At 43.4% G+C, this 24,028-nt stretch overlaps 2 protein-coding genes across 5 annotated transcripts in view; both read left to right on the forward strand.

The window, feature by feature from the left end:
• The window catches only part of LOC139394690 (protein DOP1A-like), a 39,964-nt gene extending 24,190 nt beyond the window's left edge, over positions 1–15,774 (forward strand). For all 4 annotated transcript variants that reach the window (XM_071142786.1, XM_071142791.1, XM_071142806.1 and 1 more), the window contains 18 exons: positions 2,646–2,757; positions 4,018–4,200; positions 4,752–4,877; positions 5,015–5,149; positions 5,953–6,008; positions 6,361–6,465; positions 7,277–7,343; positions 7,706–7,850; positions 8,238–8,317; positions 8,835–8,944; positions 9,152–9,301; positions 9,420–9,481; positions 9,628–9,780; positions 9,949–10,085; positions 10,479–10,534; positions 10,918–11,082; positions 11,439–11,568; positions 15,156–15,774. In XM_071142786.1, coding sequence (XP_070998887.1) covers positions 2,646–2,757; positions 4,018–4,200; positions 4,752–4,877; positions 5,015–5,149; positions 5,953–6,008; positions 6,361–6,465; positions 7,277–7,343; positions 7,706–7,850; positions 8,238–8,317; positions 8,835–8,944; positions 9,152–9,301; positions 9,420–9,481; positions 9,628–9,780; positions 9,949–10,085; positions 10,479–10,534; positions 10,918–11,082; positions 11,439–11,568; positions 15,156–15,449 — 2,266 coding nt within the window. In that variant the 3' untranslated portion in view covers positions 15,450–15,774. The remainder of the gene's footprint in view (positions 1–2,645; positions 2,758–4,017; positions 4,201–4,751; positions 4,878–5,014; positions 5,150–5,952; positions 6,009–6,360; positions 6,466–7,276; positions 7,344–7,705; positions 7,851–8,237; positions 8,318–8,834; positions 8,945–9,151; positions 9,302–9,419; positions 9,482–9,627; positions 9,781–9,948; positions 10,086–10,478; positions 10,535–10,917; positions 11,083–11,438; positions 11,569–15,155) is intronic.
• Positions 15,775–22,599: 6,825 nt separating this feature from the next.
• The window catches only part of LOC139394729 (clathrin coat assembly protein AP180-like), a 51,349-nt gene continuing 49,920 nt past the window's right edge, over positions 22,600–24,028 (forward strand). The window contains exon 1 of the mRNA XM_071142818.1: positions 22,600–23,563. Coding sequence (XP_070998919.1) covers positions 23,434–23,563 — 130 coding nt within the window. The 5' untranslated portion in view covers positions 22,600–23,433. The remainder of the gene's footprint in view (positions 23,564–24,028) is intronic.

Genomic DNA, 24,028 nt, shown 5'->3' on the forward strand with positions numbered 1-24,028 from the left:
CGGTGATGAGCTTGGTGCGCCTTTACAATAAATATCAGTGGTCTTATTCTGGTGACATGATAATCGATGCTTGGCTGCCATTTGACAAATAAAACTGATCTCCATAATAATGTCATCATATAGGTATCTGCAAACTGTTGTCTACAGTGCACGTGCCAAGAGTGGGCACATTTGCTATTTAACAGTTTTTGTGACAAAACCATCGGTACAGTTGAAAATGAGATGATGACACATTGAACTACAGTGCCTTGCGAAGTATTCGGCCCACTTGAACTTTGCGACCTTTTGCCACATTTCAGGCTTCAAACATAAAGATATACAACTGTATTTTTTTGTGAAGAATCAACAACAAGTGGGACACAATCATGAAGTGGAATGACATTTATTGGATATTTCAAACTTTTTTAACAAATCAAAAACGGAAAAATTGGGCGTGCAAAATTATTCAGCCCCTTTACTTTCAGTGCAGCAAACTCTCTCCAGAAGTTCAGTGAGGATCTCTGAATGATCCAATGTTGACCTAAATGACTAATGATGATAAATACAATCCACCTGTGTGTAATCAAGTCTCCGTATAAATGCACCTGCACTGTGATAGTCTCAGAGGTCCGTCAAAAGCGCAGAGAGCATCATAAAGAACAAGGAACACACCAGGCAGGTCCGAGATACTGTTGTGAAGAAGTTTAAAGCCGGATTTGGATACAAAAAGATTTCCCAAGCTTTAAACATCCCAAGGAGCACTGTGCAAGCGATAATATTGAAATGGAAGGAGTATCAGACCACTGCAAATCTACCAAGACCTGGCCGTCCCTCTAAACTTTCAGCTCATACAAGGAGAAGACTGATCAGAGATGCAGCCAAGAGGCCCATGATCATTCTGGATAAACTGCAGAGATCTACAGCTGAGGTGGGAGACTCTGTCCATAGGACAACAGTCGTATATTGCACAAATCTGGCCTTTATGGAAGAGTGGCAAGAAGAAAGACATTTCTTAAAGATATCCATAAAAAGTGTCGTTTAAAGTTTGCCACAAGCCACCTGGGAGACACACCAAACATTTGGAAGAAGGTGCTCTGGTCAGATTAAACCAAAATTGAACTTTTTGGCAACAATGCAAAACGTTATGTTTGGCGTAAAAGCAACACAGCTCATCACCCTGAACACACCACCCCCACTGTCAAACATGGTGGCGGCAGCATCATGGTTTGGGCCTGCTTTTCTTCAGCAGGGACAGGGAAGATGGTTAAAATTGATGGGAAGATGGATGGAGCCAAATACAGGACCATTCTGGAAGAAAACCTGCAAAAGACCTGAGACTGGGACGGAGATTTGTCTTCCAACAAGACAATGATCCAAAACATAAAGCAAAATCTACAATGGAATGGTTCAAAAATAAACATATCCAGGTGTTCGAATGGCCAAGTCAAAGTCCAGACCTGAATCCAATCGAGAATCTGTGGAAAGAACTGAAAACTGCTGTTCACAAATGCTCTCCATCCAACCTCACTGAGCTCGAGCTGTTTTGCAAGGAGGAATGGGGAAAAATTTCAGTCTCTCGATGTGCAAAACTGATAGAGACATACCCCAAGCGACTTACAGCTGTAATCGCAGCAAAAGGTGGCGCTACAAAGTATTAACTTAAGGGGGCTGAATCATTTTGCACGCCCAATTTTTCAGTTTTTGATTTGTTAAAAAAGTTTGAAATATCCAATAAATGTTGTTCCACTTCATGATTGTGTCCCACTTGTTGTTGATTCTTCACAAAAAAATACAGTTTTATATCTATGTTTGAAGCCTGAAATGTGGCAAAAGGTCGCAAAGTTCAAGGGGGCCGAATACTTCCGCAAGGCACTGTATATATTTCTATTTGTTACATGAAACTTTAAAGGGATAGTTTATCTATTTCCCCAAAATCAGATGAACTACCATATTTATGTTTGTCTCTGCATCCAGTATGAAGGAAGTTAGAGGTAGTTTTGTGAGCCAATGCTAACTAGCGTTAGCGCAATGACTTGAGTTCTACAGGAACACCTGGCATGCTTGTTGTTCCCATAGACTTCCAGGCATTGCGCTAACGCTAGTTAGCAACTTCCTTCAAACTGCAAACGGCGACATAAAAATGGCATCCTCGAGTTCATCTGGCTCTGGGAAAGTAGATAAAGGGCTTCATTTGCAAAATCTCAAACCATCCCTTTAAGAAGAAAAAACATACCTTTTTATGTGCTCTTCTTCATCGTTCATGCATTTTTATCTACAGTCAGTCAGTTTGGTGGAAGCACCACTGGTGGGAAAATACAAAGTTATTTTATACAGATTTTTGAGTATTCGCCTGGAAATCTGTCGCCTATTGGATGAACCTAGCTAGTGAAGCATTTGTTTGAGGATGAATTGGTTTATTTAAGTACATATCCATGGCAATAGATTTACAGCTGCTTTGTAGCACAGGGTTTGTTGAGTGATGCTGCCACAAGATGGCTCTCTTGACCAGCAGTTGCCTCAAATTACCCACCTTTGACTAATGCATTGTAGATTATACATTGTTACTGTATATTCTATGACAACATGAATTGTTTATGGCAAAATAGTTTTTTTTTATACCAAACGGCGACTATTCATTTATACTTTCCCCACTATCCCTCTTCCAGACCTCAGTGGATGGCCCTGTGCATCCCGCCAGATTTGATTCTAACAGTACTGGAAGGAGTGACAGCCATCATCCACTACTGTCTACTGGACCCATCCTCCCAGTATCACCAGGTGAGGGCGCTAGTCAGCCACGCTGCACTGCCAAGTAGACAGACATGTCATATCTGCATTGATTTAATGCTGATGTCACTTATTTACACATCGATAGACCGCCTTCATTGCATGCACGCACTCTGACTCATTCCTCCCTACTTCTTCTCAGAGAGCTATGTGTGCTTGTTCTTTTACATCATTTTATGTCTTTGTATGTATTTTACTCTGTCACAGGATTTGCGTGTGCTGACAGTGCCTCGTGAAAGTCTGCACACCTCTTGCACAGTCTTCACATTTTGCTGCCTTAAAATTGTATCTAAAGAGTATGACATTATCTGTACAGATCTACACAACCTACTACAGCATTTTCAAAGTGAAAGAAAATTATAGGACATTTTCCCAAGTTAATAAATAAAAAAATACAATGTCTTGATTGCGTATGTCCTCACACTCCAGAGTTAATAGTTGGTGGAAGCACCTTTGGCAGCCATTAAAGCTGTAAATCATTCTGAATAAGATTTTACCAACTTTGCACTTACCGCAACATATATCCATTGTTATTGTCAAAATTGCTCAAGCTCAGTGTATTTGGTTGGGAGTCATTGATGGACGGCAATATTCAAACCGTGATTGTTATTATCATGGCTTTTGTGGTAGCAGCATCAAGTTATGGGTATGCTTGTCACCGGCAGGGACTGAGAGGTTTGTCATGATCAAAATAAATATGAAAGAAGCAAAGCCCAGGTAAAAGATTAGTGGGAAACCCAATAGAGGGGTTTCTCTACCCTGGGATAGAGTTTTATTTTTCAGTGTGAAATTACACAAGCTTTAATGCCGAAGACACACCAGAATGGCTTTCCCAAGAGGTGGTGAGTGTTCCTGAACAGTCCAGTCTCAGTCCTGACTTGAAAATCTGCTTGGAAATGTAGAGACAAGGTTTGAATATTGCTGTCCATCAATGTCTCCCATCCACATTTACTGAGTTGAGCAATTTAAAAAAAAAAATGGCTGCCAATGGTGTTTCCACCAAGTGTTAACTCTGGGGTGTGAGGACAACACATCTTCCTTTTACATTTTTTAAATTAATTTGTTCATGTTTCTATAATTTTTCTTTAACTTTGAAAATGTGGAGTAGGTTGTGTATGTTGGTAGGGGGAAAAAAATTAGAATGTAATCCCTTTTCAGATGTAATTTTAAGGCAGCTAAACGTGAAGACTGCAAGGGGTGTGCAGACTTTCACCAGTGACTGTATCTCCATGTCCCTATCTCTCCTCTCAGCTGCAGGCGAGTGTGGACCAGAAGCACCTGGCGGAGGCTCGCTCAGGGATCCTGTACATCCTCCACACCATCATGTCCTCCGTCACCCTGCTGTGGAGCGTCCTGTACCAGGCCGACAGCTCTGACCGGCCAGCCGCCGCCTCCGCTGCATCCACTTCCAACATCAACCTGGGATCCACCAAGGTACTGCGTCTACACCCTGAACCTAAGCCTTTTCACAGTACTGAATCGAACTAAGGCGAGCCGAACCAAGCTGTACTGAGCTGCTCTGGTTACTCATCCATCCAGAGTTGCTGGAACTGTGCTGAAATGGACAATGTGATAATAGCCAGCACAGTTCAGTCTGGGTCTACACGATACTGTGAAAAGAGTGCCTGCAGTTGATACCTAGATCATTGATCTTCAATATAATCAAAAAAAAGTTTTTCTTGGTAGTGGACACAGTTTAGCAGGTGTCATAGTGGATGCAGCAAAATGCTTATGTTACTAGCTCGTAACTATCCTGCTCCTAGGCCCCCTACAGGATGTGCAGGCTTTTGTTTCTGCCCAGTACTCCTGATTTGAGGATTTGGCTAAGTATCCATTAGCGCTGGACTGGAACAAAAGCTTGCACAACATGTGTGTTTCCCCAGGACCATAACATTGTTGAAGGAGGATGGACCGTCCACTGCCCGTCGGCCTGGTCTTATTTCTGACACTGCGTAGAGCGCTCAATCGTTCCTCTTTCTCCTCAGAACTTGCGTCAGCAGATCCTGGAGCTGCTAGGACCCATCTCCATGAACCACGGAGCCCACTTCATGGCAGCTATCGCCTACGTGTGGAACGAGAGGAAGCAGGTCAAGACCACTGCCGCTTACAAGGTAAGCTCCAGAAACCAACATGGCAGAAACCCTTACTAAACACATACACTTTGTGGTTAATGGCAGGGCACAGAGGTCTCTTACCCCGTCTGTGTCCATGTTCGCACACGTGTGTGTGTGTGTGTGTGTGTGTGTAGGTGATCCCCACTGCCAGTGAGGAGCAGCTGTTGCTGGTGGAGCTGGTACGGTCGGTCAGCGCCATGAGGACTGAGACCGTGATGCAGACGGTCAAAGAGGTCCTGAAGCAGCCGCCGGCCATCGCCAAAGAGAAGGTTGGTGCTGCGGTCTCCCAATAGCCTGCAATCTAAACTGGCATGCTCTGTTTTACCGTCGAAACCAGGCATATTCGTTTCCCAATACATACCCTTAGAACACACTGTGCTACGCTAACCTTGTTACAGTTTATGACTATATACAAAGCTGCACGACTCCTAGCCTCCTGCTTGCGTTAGTCCTAATTCACTCTAATGTCGGTCCTCTGTTACTATTACATGTTACCATTAAGCTGGGACCGAGAGATTTAAAAACAGCTTCTATCTCAATGCCATCAGACTGCTAAACAGCCATCACTAAGTCAGAGAGGCTGCTGCCTACACTGAGACCCAATCACTGGACACTTTAATAAATTGATCACTAGTCATTTTAAACAATGCCACTTTAATAATGTTTACATATCTTACATTACTCATATCACATGTATATACTGTATTTTATACCATCTATTGCACCTTGCCTATGCCGCTCGGCCATCGCTCATCCATATACTTATATGTACATATTCTCATTCACCCCTTTGTGTGTATTAGGTAGTTGTTGGGGAATTGTTAGATTACTTGTTAAGATAATACTGCACTGTCAGAACTAGAAGCACAAGCATTTCGCTTCACTCGCTTTAACATCTGCTAACCATGTGTATGTGACCAATACAATTAGATTTTGATTTGATTAGACGGATGATACCATGTTATTGTTACAGTATATCAAAGTAAACTGAAATGTAATGTAGTCCAGTGTCACCTCTTCCTCAACCCTCTCCTCCCCCTCTCTCACTCGTCTTCCCTCTTTCTCACCGTAGAAGCATCTGTCTCTGGAGGTGTGCATGCTGCAATTCTTCTATGCCTACGTTCAGAGGTGAGACCAACGGCCCTCCTCCACCTGTCTGTCAAGTGTGTTGAGCATAGGTAGCAAATATGAGGTGTTGGCAATGAAAATCCATGTGAATCTTAAAACAATCAATTAGTTTGAGTTTTCCCTCTTTTGTAGTTTAGTTCATGTGATGTCAAGTTTAGTTTGACATTTTTGTTTGTCAAGTGTGTAGAATACAATTGATTTAATTTCAGATAAAACCCCTGAATTTCGTTACTTCGATAGTCCAGTTCTGTAGCGTTACTAAACTGTTTCTAAAGGTATCAGACTTAAATTAGTACTTGACCCATCATTAGAACATTGTTTGTGACTGTATCCTGCTTGTCGGTCTGTGTAGGATCCCTGTGTCCGGTCTGGTGGACAGTTGGCCGTCTCTGCTGGCCCTATTGAAGGATTCGGTACAGCTGGGGCTGCCTGCTCCTGGACAGTTCCTCATACTGGGGTTAGACCACACACACACACACCAGCTCCCGGGGTGGCACAGCGGTCTAAGGCACTGCATCTCAGTGCAAGAGGCGTCACTACTGTCCTTGGTTCGAATCCAGGCTGTATCACATCCGGCCGTGATTGGGAGTCCCATAGGGCGCCACACAATTGGACCAGTGTCGCCCGGGTTTGGCCGGGGTAGGCAGTCATTGTAAATAAGAATTTGTTCTTAACTGACTTGCCTAGTTAAATAAAATAAATATAAATTATACCAGGCACTACCTCTAGTGATCAAGCTACCGAAGACAAGTCAATTTCAATAAGGGGAAGAAGACACAAGGATACATTTAAGTAATAAGGCCCGAGGAGGTGTGGTATATGGCCAATATACCACAGCTAAGGGGTGTTCTTACGCGCAACGTGCCTGGACACATCCCTTAGCCGTGGTATATTGGCCATATACCACAAATCCCCAGGTGCCTTATTACTATTATAATCTGCTTACTAAAGTAATTAGAGCACCTGATATACCACAGTTGTCAGCCAATCAGCATTCAGGGCTCGAATTAGCTAATCGTCGGAGGAGGGAGAATCTTGCAAGCTATCGTTGACACTGCTGGATACGCGGATATCCAACGTGACATTGTGAGCCTGTTGTTTGGAAGCTACAACCACAAAGGGGAAGACCTCTGCGATTCCGTCACTATAACTGCGCTTTACAACACTCTGAGACTGCCCTCTCTCACTTCCAACATCACTCCCGTCCCCTTATCTACGCTGTACATATGCAGCCACCAGACTAACCTATCCATCTGTCTCTTCCCCAGAGTTCTGAATGAGTTCATCCTCAAGAACCCAAACCTGGAGAGCAAGAAGGACCAGCGGGAGCTGCAAGTAAGCCTCAGTCCCATGCAAAAGGATTCACTATTATTTTATCTTAAAGATGACATAATTCACAATTCTTATATCCTAGAAAATATAAGATAATATTCATCGAGGTAAGCCCCATCGAGGGCCATTTCGGAATCAAGTGTTTTGAATAATACTTGTATGTGCTATCTTCTGGGAATACAATGTACATATTGCTGAACATGTTTTTCCCCAAATAAATTCAATTCAAGAGTTCCGTTCCATTATTTACCCCAGCATACCAAATGGATTGAAGCAATGTATTGGGCATGCGTTTTACTTAAGTGGTATGGCAGTATTGTAATGAAGCCAGTATGATTATTCACTGTCTGTGTCCGTGTGTGCAGGATGTGACCCACAAGGTGGTGGAGGCCATCGGAACCATCGCAGGCTCCTCTCTGGAGCAGACCACCTGGCTGAGGAGGAACCTGGAGGTCAAGGCGTCGCCACAGATCGTGGTGGACGGGACCAGCCTGGAGCAAGACGTAGAGGGTAGGAGCGATGAGAGGACCCTGGCTGTCTGTGCTAGTTGTGTACAATACGTCAGCATCATGTTCATTGGGGCACCAAATTCTTATTGGACAAGTCCAGGGAAGTCCCTCCCTGTTTCAGTCCGTTTTCTTCCGTTTGGCCCCTAATGAACACACCCTTAATCAGGAATGTGCTGATTTCAGAGGTGTTTCTTGTGTGACTGAATGTATGGCTGTGTTTCAATATCCACACTATCATACCACTTAGAATGACCCGATGTATTGGGAATGCATTCAAAATGGTAGGTTATGTTAGTGTGGACATTTGATTGTGCTCACGTACCGCGTGCGTCTGCATGTGTGTCTGTGCTGCGTATGATGTGTCACTAATGGCGTGTGTGTGTTTCAGATCTAATGCTCACAGTGATGGAGGCGTCCAGCTTCACTCCATCTGTGTACAGCGTTCACGCCCTCACACTGCTAGCGGAGGTAAAACACCAAGCGCTCTGTCTGGCCGCCTTGTCTGTCGGGGTGTGTCCGTCCATCCGTGCGTCCTCTCCACTCACGGCTACCAACAGCCTTGCTTCTGCTATTAGGACCCATGCACAGTTGACTCGCACTCAGCTGATTTACGATCAGCTCTCCCTCCCCCAGGCCCAACCTCAATCACTATTAGCAAAGCAATAAATCCTTCTCTGGACACAGTCGCTGTTGAAGCCAAATATAAACCGGAGCCACTGACTGTGCCTCTCTTGCTTTAGTGTCATAAACAGCCCTCCCTCTCTTCCCGTTGTTTAGGCTTATGTCACTCTCATGTGACCTGTTTATTCATTGCGGTGCGTGAGTGTTTATTGGTCGCTTTATGTCTGCTGTAGTGCACGGATGTATCTTTAAAGCAATATTGCAATGTGCTAGGTTTTATAGTACTTTTTAGGGTAGCACGCTGTTGCCATGTATCCTATCTGAACAGTGCCAAGTATTGAGAGTAGCGGTTGTGTGTTGTCAGGTGCTGGCCCATCTCCTAGACATGGTGTTCTACAGTGATGAGAAAGAGCGGGTGATCCCTCTACTGGTGAACATTATGCACTATGTCGTGCCCTACCTCCGCAACCACAGGTAGGGATGGACCAGCCAATACACTACACTCCTCCGCTAGAGCCTTGAGCACTCCCGGCTCCTCAGTTACACTAAATAACATACCCATGGGATCTGCCTAGGAAACACTCCCACGCTGTATGACTAGGGCCCAGTATTTCCTGGTCTGGTCATGTCTGGGTCCTATCTCTAATGTGCACTGTGTCTCTGTGCCCTCTTCCTTGGCAGTGCCCACAACGCCCCCAGCTACCGGGCGTGTATCCAGCTGCTGAGCAGCCTCAGTGGGTACCAGTACACCCGGCGGGCCTGGAAGAAAGAAGCCTTCGACCTCTTCATGGACCACACCTTTTTCCAGATGGATTCCTCCTGTGTCAGCCAGTGAGTTGAGGATTGTTGAGTGTGTGTGTGGGGGGGAGGGGACAGGGGTTTGTGTATTCTTGTTATTTGTGCTTCATATAATATGATTTTATCTGACATCCTCTCCTGCATTTTCCAGTTGGAGAGCCATCATTGATCATCTTATGACCCACGACAAGACCACGTTTAGAGATCTTATGAGTAAGTATAATTAGTAGCCTGATTCTTCTAAATTAGAATTTCTGTGTGTAGTTGTATGTGAGGTTTACAGGTAAATATATGGGTTGACTTTATATTATAATTGTTATAGTATAGTAGTTAAGGCGTGTGTGTGTGTGTGTCTGCAGCTCGTGTGGCGGTGGCTCAGAGCAGCTCTCTGAATCTGTTCTCTAACCGAGACGCAGAGCTGGAGCAGAGAGCCATGCTGCTCAAACGCCTGGCCTTCACCATCTACAGCAGCGAGGTGGACCAGTACCAGAAATACCTACCTGACATACAGGGTAAACACGCACATGCAGACAGGCATGCACGCAAACACCCCCCCCCTCCCCGCTTACAAACACACACACACTACTAAGACACAAACATCCTTCTGTTTTCAAATATTTACACACACACACAGCAGATGGCGTATTGACTTACATGAGCGCGTGTGTTTCCCCCATCAGAGCGGCTGGTGGAGAGTCTGCGTCTGCCCCAGGTGCCCATCCTCCATGCCCAAGTGTTCCTGTTCTTCAGAGTTCTACTGCTGCGCATGTCTCCTCAACACCTCACCTCACTGTGGCCCACCATGATCACTGAACTGGTGAGAGAGAGCTAGAGCACGCTACAGAACACACACCACACTTAGTCACACAAAGACACAAGCGCCATCTGCCGATGGGCAGCCTGATGAAGGCCTACGCCAAGCCTCAAACACCTCTGCGTTTGTTTGTCCCGCTGTTTATAAATATTTTGATAGAATTTCCAAGAGATAATGTCGGCTTTTTAAGTGAAGTAATGGGTGTCTTCATTGGATAAAAACGCCCAACTGTTGTTCTTGCAATACTTTTTCGATTACTGAGTTGTGGCGATCATCCCCTTTTTCTCGAACTACTGTACTATAGATCGTCGACCAAGGTAATAGATCGGTATATATAATCCTAACAGTGTGTGGCTTTTTTCCTATTTACTTACCTGTGTATTCCCTCCCTCTCAGGTTCAGGTCTTTTTACTCATGGAGCAGGAGCTTACTGCAGATGAGGACATGTCAAGGTAACTGTCAATCCACCAAATGGGAGTGGACATTGATTAATACATGACAGTGAGAGAATGTGTGTTTTTCCTGCCATAGAAATGATGTGCCCTGATGATGGATTGGATTTATTGAGTTTCAGGTGCTCAACGCGCTTTAGATTGTATGGTGGGGAAACTTCCACTACCAATGTGTATCTTCAATCTGTAGGGCTGGTTTCCTGGACACAGATTAAGAGTAGACTTGAATTTAAACGCATGTTCAATGGAGATTCTCTGTTTGACAGAAAGTGCATTTGAATCCAGGGCTAGGTTTAATCTGTGTCCAGAAAACTGGTCCGTTCCGTCTGAGTCTATGCCGTGTGTATGCGTTGGTCATGTTTCCATCTGGGTTTGACCTCTAGGACGTCGGGTCCATCGGTGGCTGGCCTGGAGACCACCTACTCTGGAGGGAACGGTTTCTCCACCTCCTACAACAGCCAGCGCTGGCTCAACCTCTACCTGTCTGCCTGCAAACTGCTGGACCTGGCCCTGGCACTGCCCTCCGAGAGCCTGCCCCAGTTCCAGATGTGTGTACTAGCCCACTACTCCTGCCTGGGTTCATACACTCGCATGCAGTACATTCATCTGAAGACTGTAATGCACACTGCACTCTCTCCTTTAGATTTGTGTTTGGAAGGTTATAAAAGGTTTAAGCACTGATTGTGTTTCAGAACACATGAAAGAAAGTATGTCGCATCACTTTTACCCAGTGAGGTCCTCAAGCCTTTTCACACGTTTCGTACTGAACGAAATCATTCAGTGATGGCTCCTATATTTTCCTGTCACTTTGTCCTTTCCGTCATACATTGTGTGTTTTTTGCTCAGAAGTGTGAAAAGGATTGTGTGTGTGTAATGTTTGGGCATTGGTTGTGTTCTTTCTTAGGTACCGCTGGGCCTTTATCCCCGAGGCATCTGATGACTCGGGCCTGGAGGTGAGACGTCAGGGGACCCACCAGAGAGAGTTCAAACCCTACGTTGTCCGACTAGCCAAGCTGCTGAGGAAACGAGCCAAGGTAACTGCTCTGGTCTACCTTCAGAGCAACATAATGCAAGGCTAGACATAGACCCACATTAGCAAAAGTGACCAATCGCAATGACCTTGGTAACTTTAGCTATTACTGACATTTGGGACAACTTAGTGTACCCCTAAGGCCAGTAGTGTAGCAGCCTGGAAATCTTTTCCGAAGGCCATCAGTGGGTGAACATCAGCTGCAGTCCGCGCTTTGTGTTCCAGGGGACACCTGCCGATGGTCAAGAGTGAGGCAGTCTTTCACGATTCAACATGTAGAATCTTGGATGAGCGTCAGGGATAACTTCACACCCTTGAGCCAATCAGAGCGCTAGGGCACTTTCCCCACGTGACAACAAAAATGAAACTTGAGAAATGTAAATGTCAGCTGCTAATTTGAAAAATGAAAAAAGTCTGGCAGACAATCAAGTCAGATAATGGCACACCAACAAAGCACATAAAGTTGAAGTCGGAAGTTTACATACACTTAGGTTGGAGTCATTAAAACTCGTTTTTCAACCACTCCACAAATTTCTTGTTAACAAACTATAGTATTGGCAAGTCGGTTTGGATGTCTACTTTGTGCATGACACAAGTAATTTTTCCAACAATTGTTTACAGACAGATTAATTCACTGTATCACAATTCCAGTGGGTCAGAAGTTGACACACTAAATTGTCTGTGCCTTTCCAGAAAATCATGTCATGGCTTTAGAAGCCTCTGATAGGCTAATTGACATCATTTGAGTCAATTGGAGGTGTACCTGTGGATGTATTTCAAGGCCTACCTTCAAACTCCGTGCCTCTGCTTGACATCATGGGAAAATCAAAAGAAATCAGCCAAGACCTCAGGAAAGAAAATTGTAGACCTCCACAAGTCTGGTTAATCCTATGGAGCAATTTCCAAACACCTGAAGATACCATGTTCATCTGTACAAACAATAGTACGTAAATACAAACAGTATAAACACAATTTTTGGAGAACTGTCCTCTTGTCTGATGAAACAAAAATAGAACTGTTTGGCCAAAATGACCATCGTTACGTTTGGAGGAATAATGGGGAGGATTGCGAGACCATCCCAAACGTGAAGCACAGGGGTGGCAGCATCATGTAGTTGTTTTTTTTTTTTTTTTTTTTGCTGCAGGAGGAACTGGTGCACTTCACAAAATAGATGGCATCACGATGTTTGAAAATTCTGGATATACTGTAGCAACATCTCAAGACATCATTAAAGCTTGGTTGAAAATGAGTCTTGCAAATGGACAATGACCCCAAGCATACTTCCGAAGTTGTGGCAAAATGGCTTAAGGACACGAAAGTGAAGGTATTGGAGTGGCCATCACAATGCCCTGACCTCAATCTTATAGAAAATTTGTGGGCAGAACTGAAAATGTGTGCGTGAGCAAGGAGGCCTACAAACCTGACTCAGTTACACCAGCTCTGTCAGGAAGAATGGGCCAAAATTCACCCAACTTATTGTGAGATGCTTGTGGAAGGCTACTCGAAACGTTTGTCCCAAGTTAAACAATTGAAAGGCAATGCTACCAAATACTAATTGAGTGTATGTGAACTTCTGACCCACTGGGAATGTGATGAAAGAAAGCAAAGGTGAAATAAATAATTCTCTCTTATTATTCTGACATTTCACATTCTTAAAATAAAGTGGTGATCCTAACTGACCTAAGACAGGGAATTTTGACTAGGAATTGTTAAAAACAGAGTTTTAAATGTATTTGGCTAAGGTGTATGTAAACTTCCGACTTCAACTGTCCTCTCACTGTCAACTGGGTTTATTTTCAGCAAACTTAACGTGTAAATATTTGTATGAACATAAGAGACATAACTGAGACATAAACTGAACAAGTTCCACAGACATGTGACTAACAAAAATTGAATGATGTGTCCCTGAAGAAAGGGGGGGACAAAATCAAAAGTAACAGTCGGTATCTGGTGTGGCCACCAGCTGCATTAAGTGCTGCATTGCATCACCTCCTCATGGACTGCACCAGATTTGCCAGTTATTGCTGTGAGATGTTTCCCCACTCTTCCACTAAGGCACCTGCAAGTTCTCTGACATTTCTGGGGGGAATGGCCCTAGCCCTCACCCTCCAATCCAGCAGTTCCCAGACGTGCTCAATGGGATTGAGATCCAGGCTCTTCGCTGGACATGGCAGAACACTGACATTCCTGTCTTGCAGGACATCATGCACAGAACGAGCAGTATGGCTGATGGCATTGTCATGCTGGAGGGTCATGTCAGGATGAGCCTGCAGGAAGGGTACCACATGAGGGAGGAGGATGTCTTCCCTGTAACGCACAGTGTTGAGATTGCCTGCAATGACAACAAGCTCAGTCTGATGATGTTGTGACACACCGACCCAGACCATGACGGACCCTCCACGTCCAAATTGATCCCGCTCCAGAGTACAGGCCTCGGTGTAACGCTCATTCCTTTGACGATAAACTCGAATCCGACCATCACCCCTGGTGAGACAAAACCGTGGCTCGTCAGTGAAGTGCACTTTTTGTCAGTCCTGTCTGGTCGAGCGACGGTGGGTTTGTGCCCATAGGCAACGTTGTTGCCAGTGATGTCTGGTGAGGACCTGCCTTACAACAGGCCTACAAGCTCTCAGTCCAGCCTTTCTCAGCCTATTGCGGACAGTCTGAGCACTGATGGAGGGATTGTTCGTTCCTGGAGTAACTTGGGCAGTTGTTGTTGCCGTCCTGTACCTGTTCCACAGGTGTGATGTTCAGATCTACCGATCCTCTGCAGGTGTTGTTACATGTGGTTTGCCACTGTGAGGGGAAAGATCAGCTGTCCGTCCTGTCTCCCTGTATCGCTGATAAAATGAATCCCTTACTTTTGATGATCTTCATATGGTGGCACTCAGAAGACATTCATTTACTCAATAAATGTTCCTTTTGTTCGATAAAGTCTCTTTATATCCAAAAACCTCAGTTTTGTTTGTGTTTTCTTCAGTAATCCACAGGCTCAAACGCAGTCAAAACAGGCAGACAAAAAATCCAAATTGTATCTGTAAAGTTCATAGAAACATGTCAAACGATGTTCATATTCAACCCTCAGGTTGTTTTTAGCCTAAATGATCTATAATATTTCAACCGGATAATAACGTTGTCAATATAAAAGGTAAACAACATTGAATAGAAAACTACAAAACCAACAAAAAAAACGACTTCCTGAATGGATTTTTCTCAGGTTTTCACCTGCCAAATCAGTTCTGTTATACTCAGACACTATTTTAACAGTTTTGGAAACTTTAGTGTGTTCTATCCAAATCTACCAGTTGTGTACATATCATATCTTCTGGGCCCGAGTAGCAGGCTGTTTAATTTGGGCATGCTTTTCATCCAAAATTCAGAATGCTGCCCCCTACCCTAGAGAAGTTACACCTTTTATAATGAAGATCTGTGAAGTTATTTGGATTTTTACGAATGATCTTTGAAAGACAGGGTGCTGAAAAAAGGAAGTTTCTTTTTTTGTTGAGTTTAATATGTGTAGTCATGGCTATATAAAGTCACATCTCTTTGCTCATTCTGCTGTCATCTGTTTCCATCCATTCCTTCCCATAGAAGAACCCAGAGGAGGACTGTTCCCTGCGTACGCTGTCCTGGGAACCAGGCCACCTCACCCTGACGCTCTACGTGATCCGCAGTATGGAGCAGCTCCTCCCTTTCTTCAACCTGCTCAGCCAGGTGTTCAACAGTAAGGCCAGCAGCCGCAATGCCGCCCCCAGCCACTCTGGGCCCTCCTTCCCCAACAAGGAGGGCAAGCTGGAGAGCCAAAAAGTGTTCTGGAGTCGGGCACGGCAAAACATTGAGGAGATGGTGGAGAAAGACTTTCTAGAGGGCCTTATCAAGACGTGAACACGAGGGACAGAGGGAAATGTATTTTCCGAAGGGAAATAAATTAATAAAAAGCACTAGTGAATAAAACTCATCTTGTATATAAGGGAACATATTAGGGACATAAACAATGGGTACTAAAAATAAATCAAGTTTGTACATTTTATTTCTTCTATTTATAATGACTGTATTTTACTTTTCAAAGGCTTTTAATTATTTGTATATACAGGGCAGCTGTGAAGACTGACTGACAGTTTGTGCAAGCCCTTTCTGGGACAATGTGAAGATGCTGTGCAATTCTATATTGTTGTGACTTACTGAATTAAAGACGTATCATGAGATCTTACATGCCATGTGTGTCTCGGTCTCACCCTCACCATGGACAGACAAGTTATTTGAAATGGTTTGAGCATCATAGAGAGTGGAAAGCACTTAAAGGTCCAGTGCAGTTGTTTTTATCTCAATATCACATTTTCTTACTGTGATTGTTTTCAATTAAAATTGTCGAAAAATATGAATAGCTTCTTGGCAAAGAGCAATTTCTCAAGCAAGAATTTTGCTAGGACTGTCGAAGTGGAGAGGGGAAAACTGAAAGCTAGCTGTTATTTGCGGAGAGGTTTGGAACTCTTTCTTATTGGTCTATTCACCAAACAGGCTGATATTTCACACTGTCTTTTCAAACTGCTCTCACACCAAAACTGTGTGGAAATATAAAACACAGGAAAATCACTTTTTACTGCACTGGGCCTTTAACATGTTCTCTCTCTTATTGTACATAAATAGTCTGATGTGTGCCATTTGTATGCATCATTTCATGTATAGGGTTGGGGATGACTAATAGAATGAATAACTAGAATGTTGACACATTTTGACCAGTTACATCCACCACTTTGTGAAATATGATATTAGATAGATTTGAAAAAGACCAAAACTACAATGAAATTAGTATATTAAGACTAATACATTCATCTACAAGGTTTTGCAGCAGGAGGACTTTTTGGAAGTCTTCCTCAAGCATGAAAACATCCTCACAAAGAGGGAGCGCTTGCGTGGTGTCTCCTGTGGTTGAGAGGTAGAATTTCTGGCAATATGTACGGTGCAAGGCAAGAGAGAGGGCAGACATGACCATAAACTGTGTCTATCAAACATTTCCCTCCCAACTTTTCTGTTTACTGTAATGACTGTCCATGTTGAGGCATTGGAAGTACAGTCGTGGCCGAAAGTTGAGAATGACGCAAATATAAATTTTCACAAAGTCTGCTGCCTCAGTTTGTATGATGGCAATTTGCATATACTCCAGAATGTTATGAAGAGTGATTAGAGGGATTGCAATTAATTGCAAAGTCCCTCTTTGCCATGCAAATGAACTGAATCAACAAAAACATTTCCACTGCATTTCAGCCCTGCCACAAAAGGACCAGCTGACATCATGTCAGTGATTCTCTCGTTAACACAGGTGTGAGTGTTGACAAGAACAATGCTGGAGATCACTCGGTCATGCTGATTGAGTTCAAATAACAGACTGGAAGCTTCAAAATGAGGGTGGTGCTTGGAATCATTGTTCTTCCTCTGTCATCCATGGTTACCTGCAAGGAAACACGTGCCGTCATCATTGCTTTGCACAAAAAGGGCTTCACAGGCAAGGATATTGCTGCCAGTAAGATTGCACCTAAATCAACCATTTATCGGATCATCAAGAACTTCAAGGAGAGTGGTTCAATTGTTGTGAAGAAGGCTTCCGGGCGCCCAAGAAAGTCCAAGCACCAGGACCGTCTCCTAAAGTTGATTCAGCTGCGGGATCGGGGCACCACCAGTACAGAGCTTGCTCAGGAATGGCAGTAGGCAGGTGTGAGTGCATCTGCATGCACAGTGAGGCGAAGACCTTTGGAGGATGGCCTGGTGTTAAGAAGGGCAGCAAAGAAGCTACTTCTCTCCAGGAAAAACATCAGGGACAGACTGATATTCTGCAAAAGGTACAGGGATTGGACTGCTGAGGACTGGAGTAAAGTCATTTTCTCTGATGAATCCCCTTTCCGATTGTTTGGGGCATCCGGAAAAAAGCTTGTCCGGAGAAGACATGGTGAGCGCTACCATCAGTCCTGTGTCATGCCAACAGTAAAGCATCCTGAGACCATTCATGTGTGGAGTTGCTTCTCAGCCAAGGGAGTGGGCTCACTCACAATTTTGCCTAAGAACACAGCCATGAATGAAGAATGGTACCAACACATCCTCCGAGAGCATCTTCTCCCAACCATCCAGGAACAGTTTGGTGACGAACAATGCCTTTTCCAGCATGACCGAGCACCTTGCCATAAGGCAAAAGTGATAACTAAGTGGCTCGGGGAACAAAACATTGATATTTTGGCCAGGAAACTCCCCAGACCTTAATCCCATTGAGAACTTGTCAATCCTCAAGAGGCGGGTGGACAAACAAAACCCCAAAAATTCTGACAAACTCCAAGCATTGATTATGCAGGAATGGGCTGCCATCAGTCAGGATGTGGCCCAGAAGTTAATTGACAGCATGCCAGGGCAGATTGCAGAGGTCTTGAAAAAGAATGGTCAGCACTGCAAATATTGACTCTTTGCATCTACTTCATGTAATTGTCAAAAATAGCCTTTGACACTTATGAAATGCTTATAATTATACTTCAGTATTCCATAGTAACATCTGACAAAAATATCTAAAGACACTGAAGCAGCAAACTTAGTGAAAATTAATATTTTTAATTCTCAAAACTTTTGGCCACGACGGTACATTAAAGGCCCAAAACATTCTTGATTGGCAGATTAAAATGTAAAGTTAGTTTCATTTTATGTACACAGTTAAACATAACCATATACTAAAGGGGTCTTATTGTATGGACTTACAAATTCAGTAGTCATCCTCGTGGACAATCTTTACCTGGTCCCATGCTGCCTCTGAGGCCTGGCTGTTATTTATATACTGTATATACAGTGCCTTCGGAAAGTATTCAGATCCCTTCACTGACATTTCCACATTTTCTTAGGTTACAGCCTAAATCATTTTTTTACCTAATCAATCCACACACAATACTCCATAATGACAAAGCAAAAACAGTTTAAATTTTTTTGTGTGTTAATTATCTTTAATAAAACTGATATCACATTTACATAACTATTCAGACCCTTTACTCAGTACTTTGTTAAAGCACCTTTGGCAGCGATTACAGATTCGAGTCTTCTTGGATGTGACGCTAAAAGCTTGGCACACCTGTATTCGGGGAGTTTCTCCCATTCTTCCTTCAAGTCCGGGCTCGGGCTGGGCCACTCAATGACATTGAGACTTGTCCTGAAGCCACTCCTGCGTTGTCTTGGCTGTGTGCTTTGGGTCATTGTCCTGTTGCAAGCTGAACCTTCGTCCCAGTCTGAGGTCCTGAGTGCTCTGAAGCAGGTTTTCATCAAGGATCTCTCTGTACTTTGCTCCATTCATCTTTGCTTCGATCCTGACTTGTCTCCCAGTTCCTGCCGCTGAAAAACATTCCCACAGCATGATGATGCCACCACCATGCTTCAATCAAGCAATCAAAAGTATTTATAAAGCCTTTTTTACATCAGCCGATGTCACAAAGTGCTATACAGAAACCTAGCCTAAATCCCAAAAAGCAAGCAATGCAGATGTAGAAGCACGGTGGCTAGGAAAAACTCCCTAGCAAGGCTGTTGGTACCATTAATGAGATGATTTTTTTTTTTATCAAATCAATTAACTATATTTACTTATTACGATGATTAAAGTAATCATGTAACAATGAACTCATTAGCAATCTTGGGGCACCACGGAAAAAGTTTCATGAGTTACCGTTTCCCGAATTAACTCTAAAGATATAAATACACTACCGTTCAAAAGTTTGGGGTCACTTAGAAATGTCCTTGTTTTTGAAAGAAAAGCTAATTTGTTGTCCATTAAAATAACATCAAATTGATCAGAAATACAGTGAAGACATTGTTAATGTTGTAAATGACTATTGTAGCTGGAAACAGCTAATTCTTTATGGAATGTCTAGATAGGCGTACAGAGGCCCATTATCAGCAACCATCACTTGTGTGTTCCAATGGCACGTCGTGTTAGCTAATCCAAGTTTATAATTTTAAAAGGCTAATTGATCATTAGAAAACCCTTTTGCAATTATGTTAGCACAGCTGAAAAGTGTTGTTCTGATTAAGGAAGCCATAAAACGGGCCTTCTTTAGACTAGTTGTGTATCTGGAACATCAGCATTTGTGTGTTCGATTACAGGCTCAAAATGGCCAGAAACCAGGAACTTTCTTCTGAAACTCAACAGTCAATTCTTGTTCTGAGAAATGAATTGCCAAAGAACTGAAGATCTCGTACAACGCTGTGTACTACTCCCTTCACAGAACAGTGCAAACGGGCTCTAACCAGAATAGAAAGAGGATTGGGAGGCCCCGGTGCACAACTGAGCAAGAGGACAAGTACATTAGAGTGCCTCGTTTGAGAAACAGACGCCTCACAAGTCCTCAACTTGCAGCTTCATTAAATAGTACCCGCAAACACCAGTCTCAACTTCAACAGTGAAGAGGCAACTTCGGATGCTGGTCTTCTAGGAAGAGTTGCTCAGAAAAAGCAATATCTCAGACTGGCCAATAAAAATAAAATATTAAGATGGGCAAAATAACACAGACAGTGGACAGAGGAACTCTGCCTAGAAGGCCAGCATCCCGTAGTCGCCTCTTCACTGTTGACGTTGAGACTGATGTTTTGTGGGTGCTATTCAATGAAGTTGAGGGCTTGTGAGGTGTCTGTGACCCCAAACCTTTGAACGATAGTGTATATCATTATACCAATCATCCATGAATTATCATTATTACCTCATCATTCTCATTCTGAACGTTGTTGACTTCAAATCTGCACAAACCATAATGAATCAGCGATACACAAATTGGCTTAATTATTTATTTACTAACTAAATAATCCCACAGAATTACATAAACACACACAGAATAGATTATACATTGATTACTAACATGATGCAATGAAAAGTCCCTAGTGGACTAACCCGATATGACGGCTTGTTACACAATGAAAGGGCGCGGGAAGAAAGAGCGGAAGGAGGCGAGACAAAGGAATTCAACTTTCAAACATGCAGTTGAATAATACGCTCATCGTAAATGTGGATATTTAGCACCATAAAAACCGCTCGATCTGATTTAGAAATGCAAAGTACATATTTACGCTTGTATGTCTTTGTCGTCTCTTTCTGGTGAAATCAACCTGTCCATCTATGGAGAGTAGTTCATCAGAAGTCTCTGGTTGTCCACCAGAGGTCACCATGTCCTTAGTAGTTGTAGTAGGTTGGTCTCGGAGTGTCTGTTAGAACATATCTTCCAGAGGTGTACCATGCGGTGTTCAGTGGGCTTTATTCTTCACTCTGCTTGATTAGAATAGATACCCTAGAGATACCTATAGTGGTGAGAGGAAATTGTTCTTTGTCTTTCGTCTTCGGTCGAGTTTCCTAGGCTAACAGTGCATAAACAGCTGCAGACTGAATGTTCCTGTGTAGTTTTACCATTTTCTGGTATTGTAGTTTCAAACCTTTTTGCCATATCCAGCTCGCGCTGTACTTTGGCTGGTCTTTAGTTTGAAACCATTTCTCAGCCGCGTAGCCACCGCTTCACGCTGCCTGGTCCGGGAGAGATTTTCTTCTTCTCTGTTGAAAGTTTCAGAGTTTCTAACCACTTCGTAACTTTCAGCTCACGCTGTCGGTCACGCTGGTCTAATATGTTCATTCTTCAGCGCGTCCTTTTAAGCACTCGCCTTGGAGGGCGGTTCCATCCCATTGCCACAATGTCTGTGCTCACGTGGGCGGGGTCACTGACTTGGCAAAAGTCTTTTGATGTTACAGTATTGTCTCATTTAGAAGGCAAGAATAACAATTCATTTTCTCACAAATAGTTTCATATTGAATCATATAAGTTCTACAACATTTAGATGTAAAGCTGATAACTGGGACGTATACATTTGTAGAGCTACCATTATGTGGTTATACAGTCCTTAATTGTATCACGAAACAACAACTTATTTGACGTGATTATTGTTTACAGCCCCACCAACCATTTACCACTTTATTTACATTAGAAATATTGTTTCAATGTCTAACCTTTTCATGTTACAGTACTGCAAAATCTCTCTCTGTTGTAACAAAGGGATGTTTAACTTCCTTTATGCAGAGTGGGGGAGAGAAAATTCACCCAACTTATTGTGGGAAGCTTGTGGAAGCCTACCCGAAACGTTTGAGACAAGTTAAACAATTTAAAGGCAATACTACCAAATATTAATTGGGTGTATGTAAACTTCTGACCCACTGGGAATGTGATGAAAGAAATAAAAGCTGAAATAAATCATTCTCTCTACTATTATTCTGACATTTCACATTCTTAAAATAAAGTGGTGATCCTAACTGACCTAAGACAGGGATCTTTTACCAGGATGAAATGTCAGGAATTGTGAAATACTGAGTTTACATGTATTTGGCTAAGGTGTATGTAAACTTCCGACTTCAACTGTATATATAATGACGAGATCGTCTTGTCTCCACCCTAACAACGGTAGTCCTCCCAAAGGCCTGAAGGCAGGTGGTCTGCTTATTGTGGACAGATTTTCACTGGAGTAAACCCTCTCTCTTCGTCTCTTCATCTTTGGTAGAAACCAATTGAGGACAGCGCCATGATGCTGAAATGGTTCGAGACCCATAGACTCGGCAGCACATGTGGATAGCGCAATGGTGCTGAAATGGTTCTAATATAAATAACTGAAGGTTTCTCTATCATCACCAATAGTTGCGCAAACATGCAATTGTGAACAAACAATTATTGTCAGGGACTCCAGAGGAAAAGGAAGACTTCCAACAGGGATTACATATGAAAGCATAATAAGCAGCGTAACACAATACAGTTGAGTCAGGGAGCTTTCCACATCCTTCTCATGTACTGGCCAGATCCGCTTTTGATTAGTCGTGCGCATCTGCCTATCAGTTGCATCGTTGGCTTCTGTGGTCCCCTTTAACCCTTTAAGAACTAGTCTCGCCATGGGGATGCTGCCCGCTGCGTATAGGGATGCTGCCACTAGCCTACTGGGTTCTTAAATGACGTGTCATCTGAATCAGACGAGGGGGAGGAGTGAGATAATAAATAAAGAAACAAACAAGGCAAGTCCACCGAAACGCCACCATCCACCTCCTCTGTTTCAAGCATCGTCGGCGGTGCACGGTGGGATCACTGGGGGGAAAGAACGCCACTGTTATTTAATGGCCCATAAATTGAGAGGCAAAATAGTTGGCTGAATAACGGGGGTCCTTGGCGAGGATTATAGTCCTTCGCAGGAAGAGAGAAGGACGCCTTGTCCGTCGAGCATCATCCACAGCGAACCGTCATTGTATAAGGAGGCAACCATCCAAACCGTTACAGTAAGGACTTTAGAATATAATAGCCTACAGGTAATTGAACGGATATTTCATTGTAAAACATGTATTACTAATGTAGAAGTATACAAATCAAACATAGCAAAAAACAAATACCCGTTTATAGACAATTACAACGAGAAGGTATCATAGAAAATAAATCGATCTCATCTCTCCCTTTGCCTTGTTGTATTGCATATTCAGGATAAATTACACCTCTGATAGCCTATAGACCAATCTTATTTATCAAATCGAGTTCATATAGCATGGGCCAGGCCCAAGTAAGGTATAGGCTATCGGTAAATTGGACTCGAGAGGAAAGGACGACGCAACCGTATTTGCCATTATCCATGTCAAGCATCCTTTTTAACTTGTCGTTTAATTTCCGATCTCAGATAGGGGCCTAATATCCTACAGTATTTCCCCATATCTAGCCTGAGAGTATTTTTCCAATATCCACCTCCCCAGTGGATTTTTAGGGGCAGCCTGGAATACGACGACTGGTTGTGCTTTGGGGGGGACCATTTTTGACGTTTGATTCGTGAGGTTGGACGCCACGGAGAGAAGATGTCGGGACAGACGCTGACGGACCGCATTGCCGCGGCGCAATACAGCTTGACGGGATCGGAGGTTGCTCGAGCTGTCTGCAAAGCCACCACTCATGAGCAGACAGCACCCAAGAAAAAACACCTGGAATGTAAGCATGGCCTCCCCTCCCATCTCTACACACACCTTACAAGTACTGGTTCCCTGCCTGTGTGTGTGTGTGTGTGTGTGTGTGTGTGTGTGTGTGTGTGTGTGTGTGTTCCTGTGGAAGTTCCCATGGTATACCTATCAGTGGAGGCTGCTAAGGGGAGGACAGCTCATAATGGAGCAGATGGAATGGCATCAAACTATGCGTTTCATGTATTTGATACTAGTCTACTCATTTTGCTCTGAGTCTGAGTCTGTCCTCCTCAATGAAGGTGCCACCAACCTCCTGTGATACCTATACCCATATTATAATATAATTACATCAATAATAATGGTTCCCCATCTTTATTTGCTTGTGTGAAACACATTTCTTCATTATGTAGACCTAAAACAAGTCAAGTTTTGCTTTAGCCAGACTATCCAGGCCCCTTGCCAGGCATCACCGATCAATAGTGATGCCTGCTGTGCA

This window comes from Oncorhynchus clarkii, chromosome 3 (genome assembly GCF_045791955.1).
Source record: "Oncorhynchus clarkii lewisi isolate Uvic-CL-2024 chromosome 3, UVic_Ocla_1.0, whole genome shotgun sequence".
NCBI classification, from domain to species: Eukaryota; Metazoa; Chordata; class Actinopteri; order Salmoniformes; family Salmonidae; genus Oncorhynchus; species Oncorhynchus clarkii.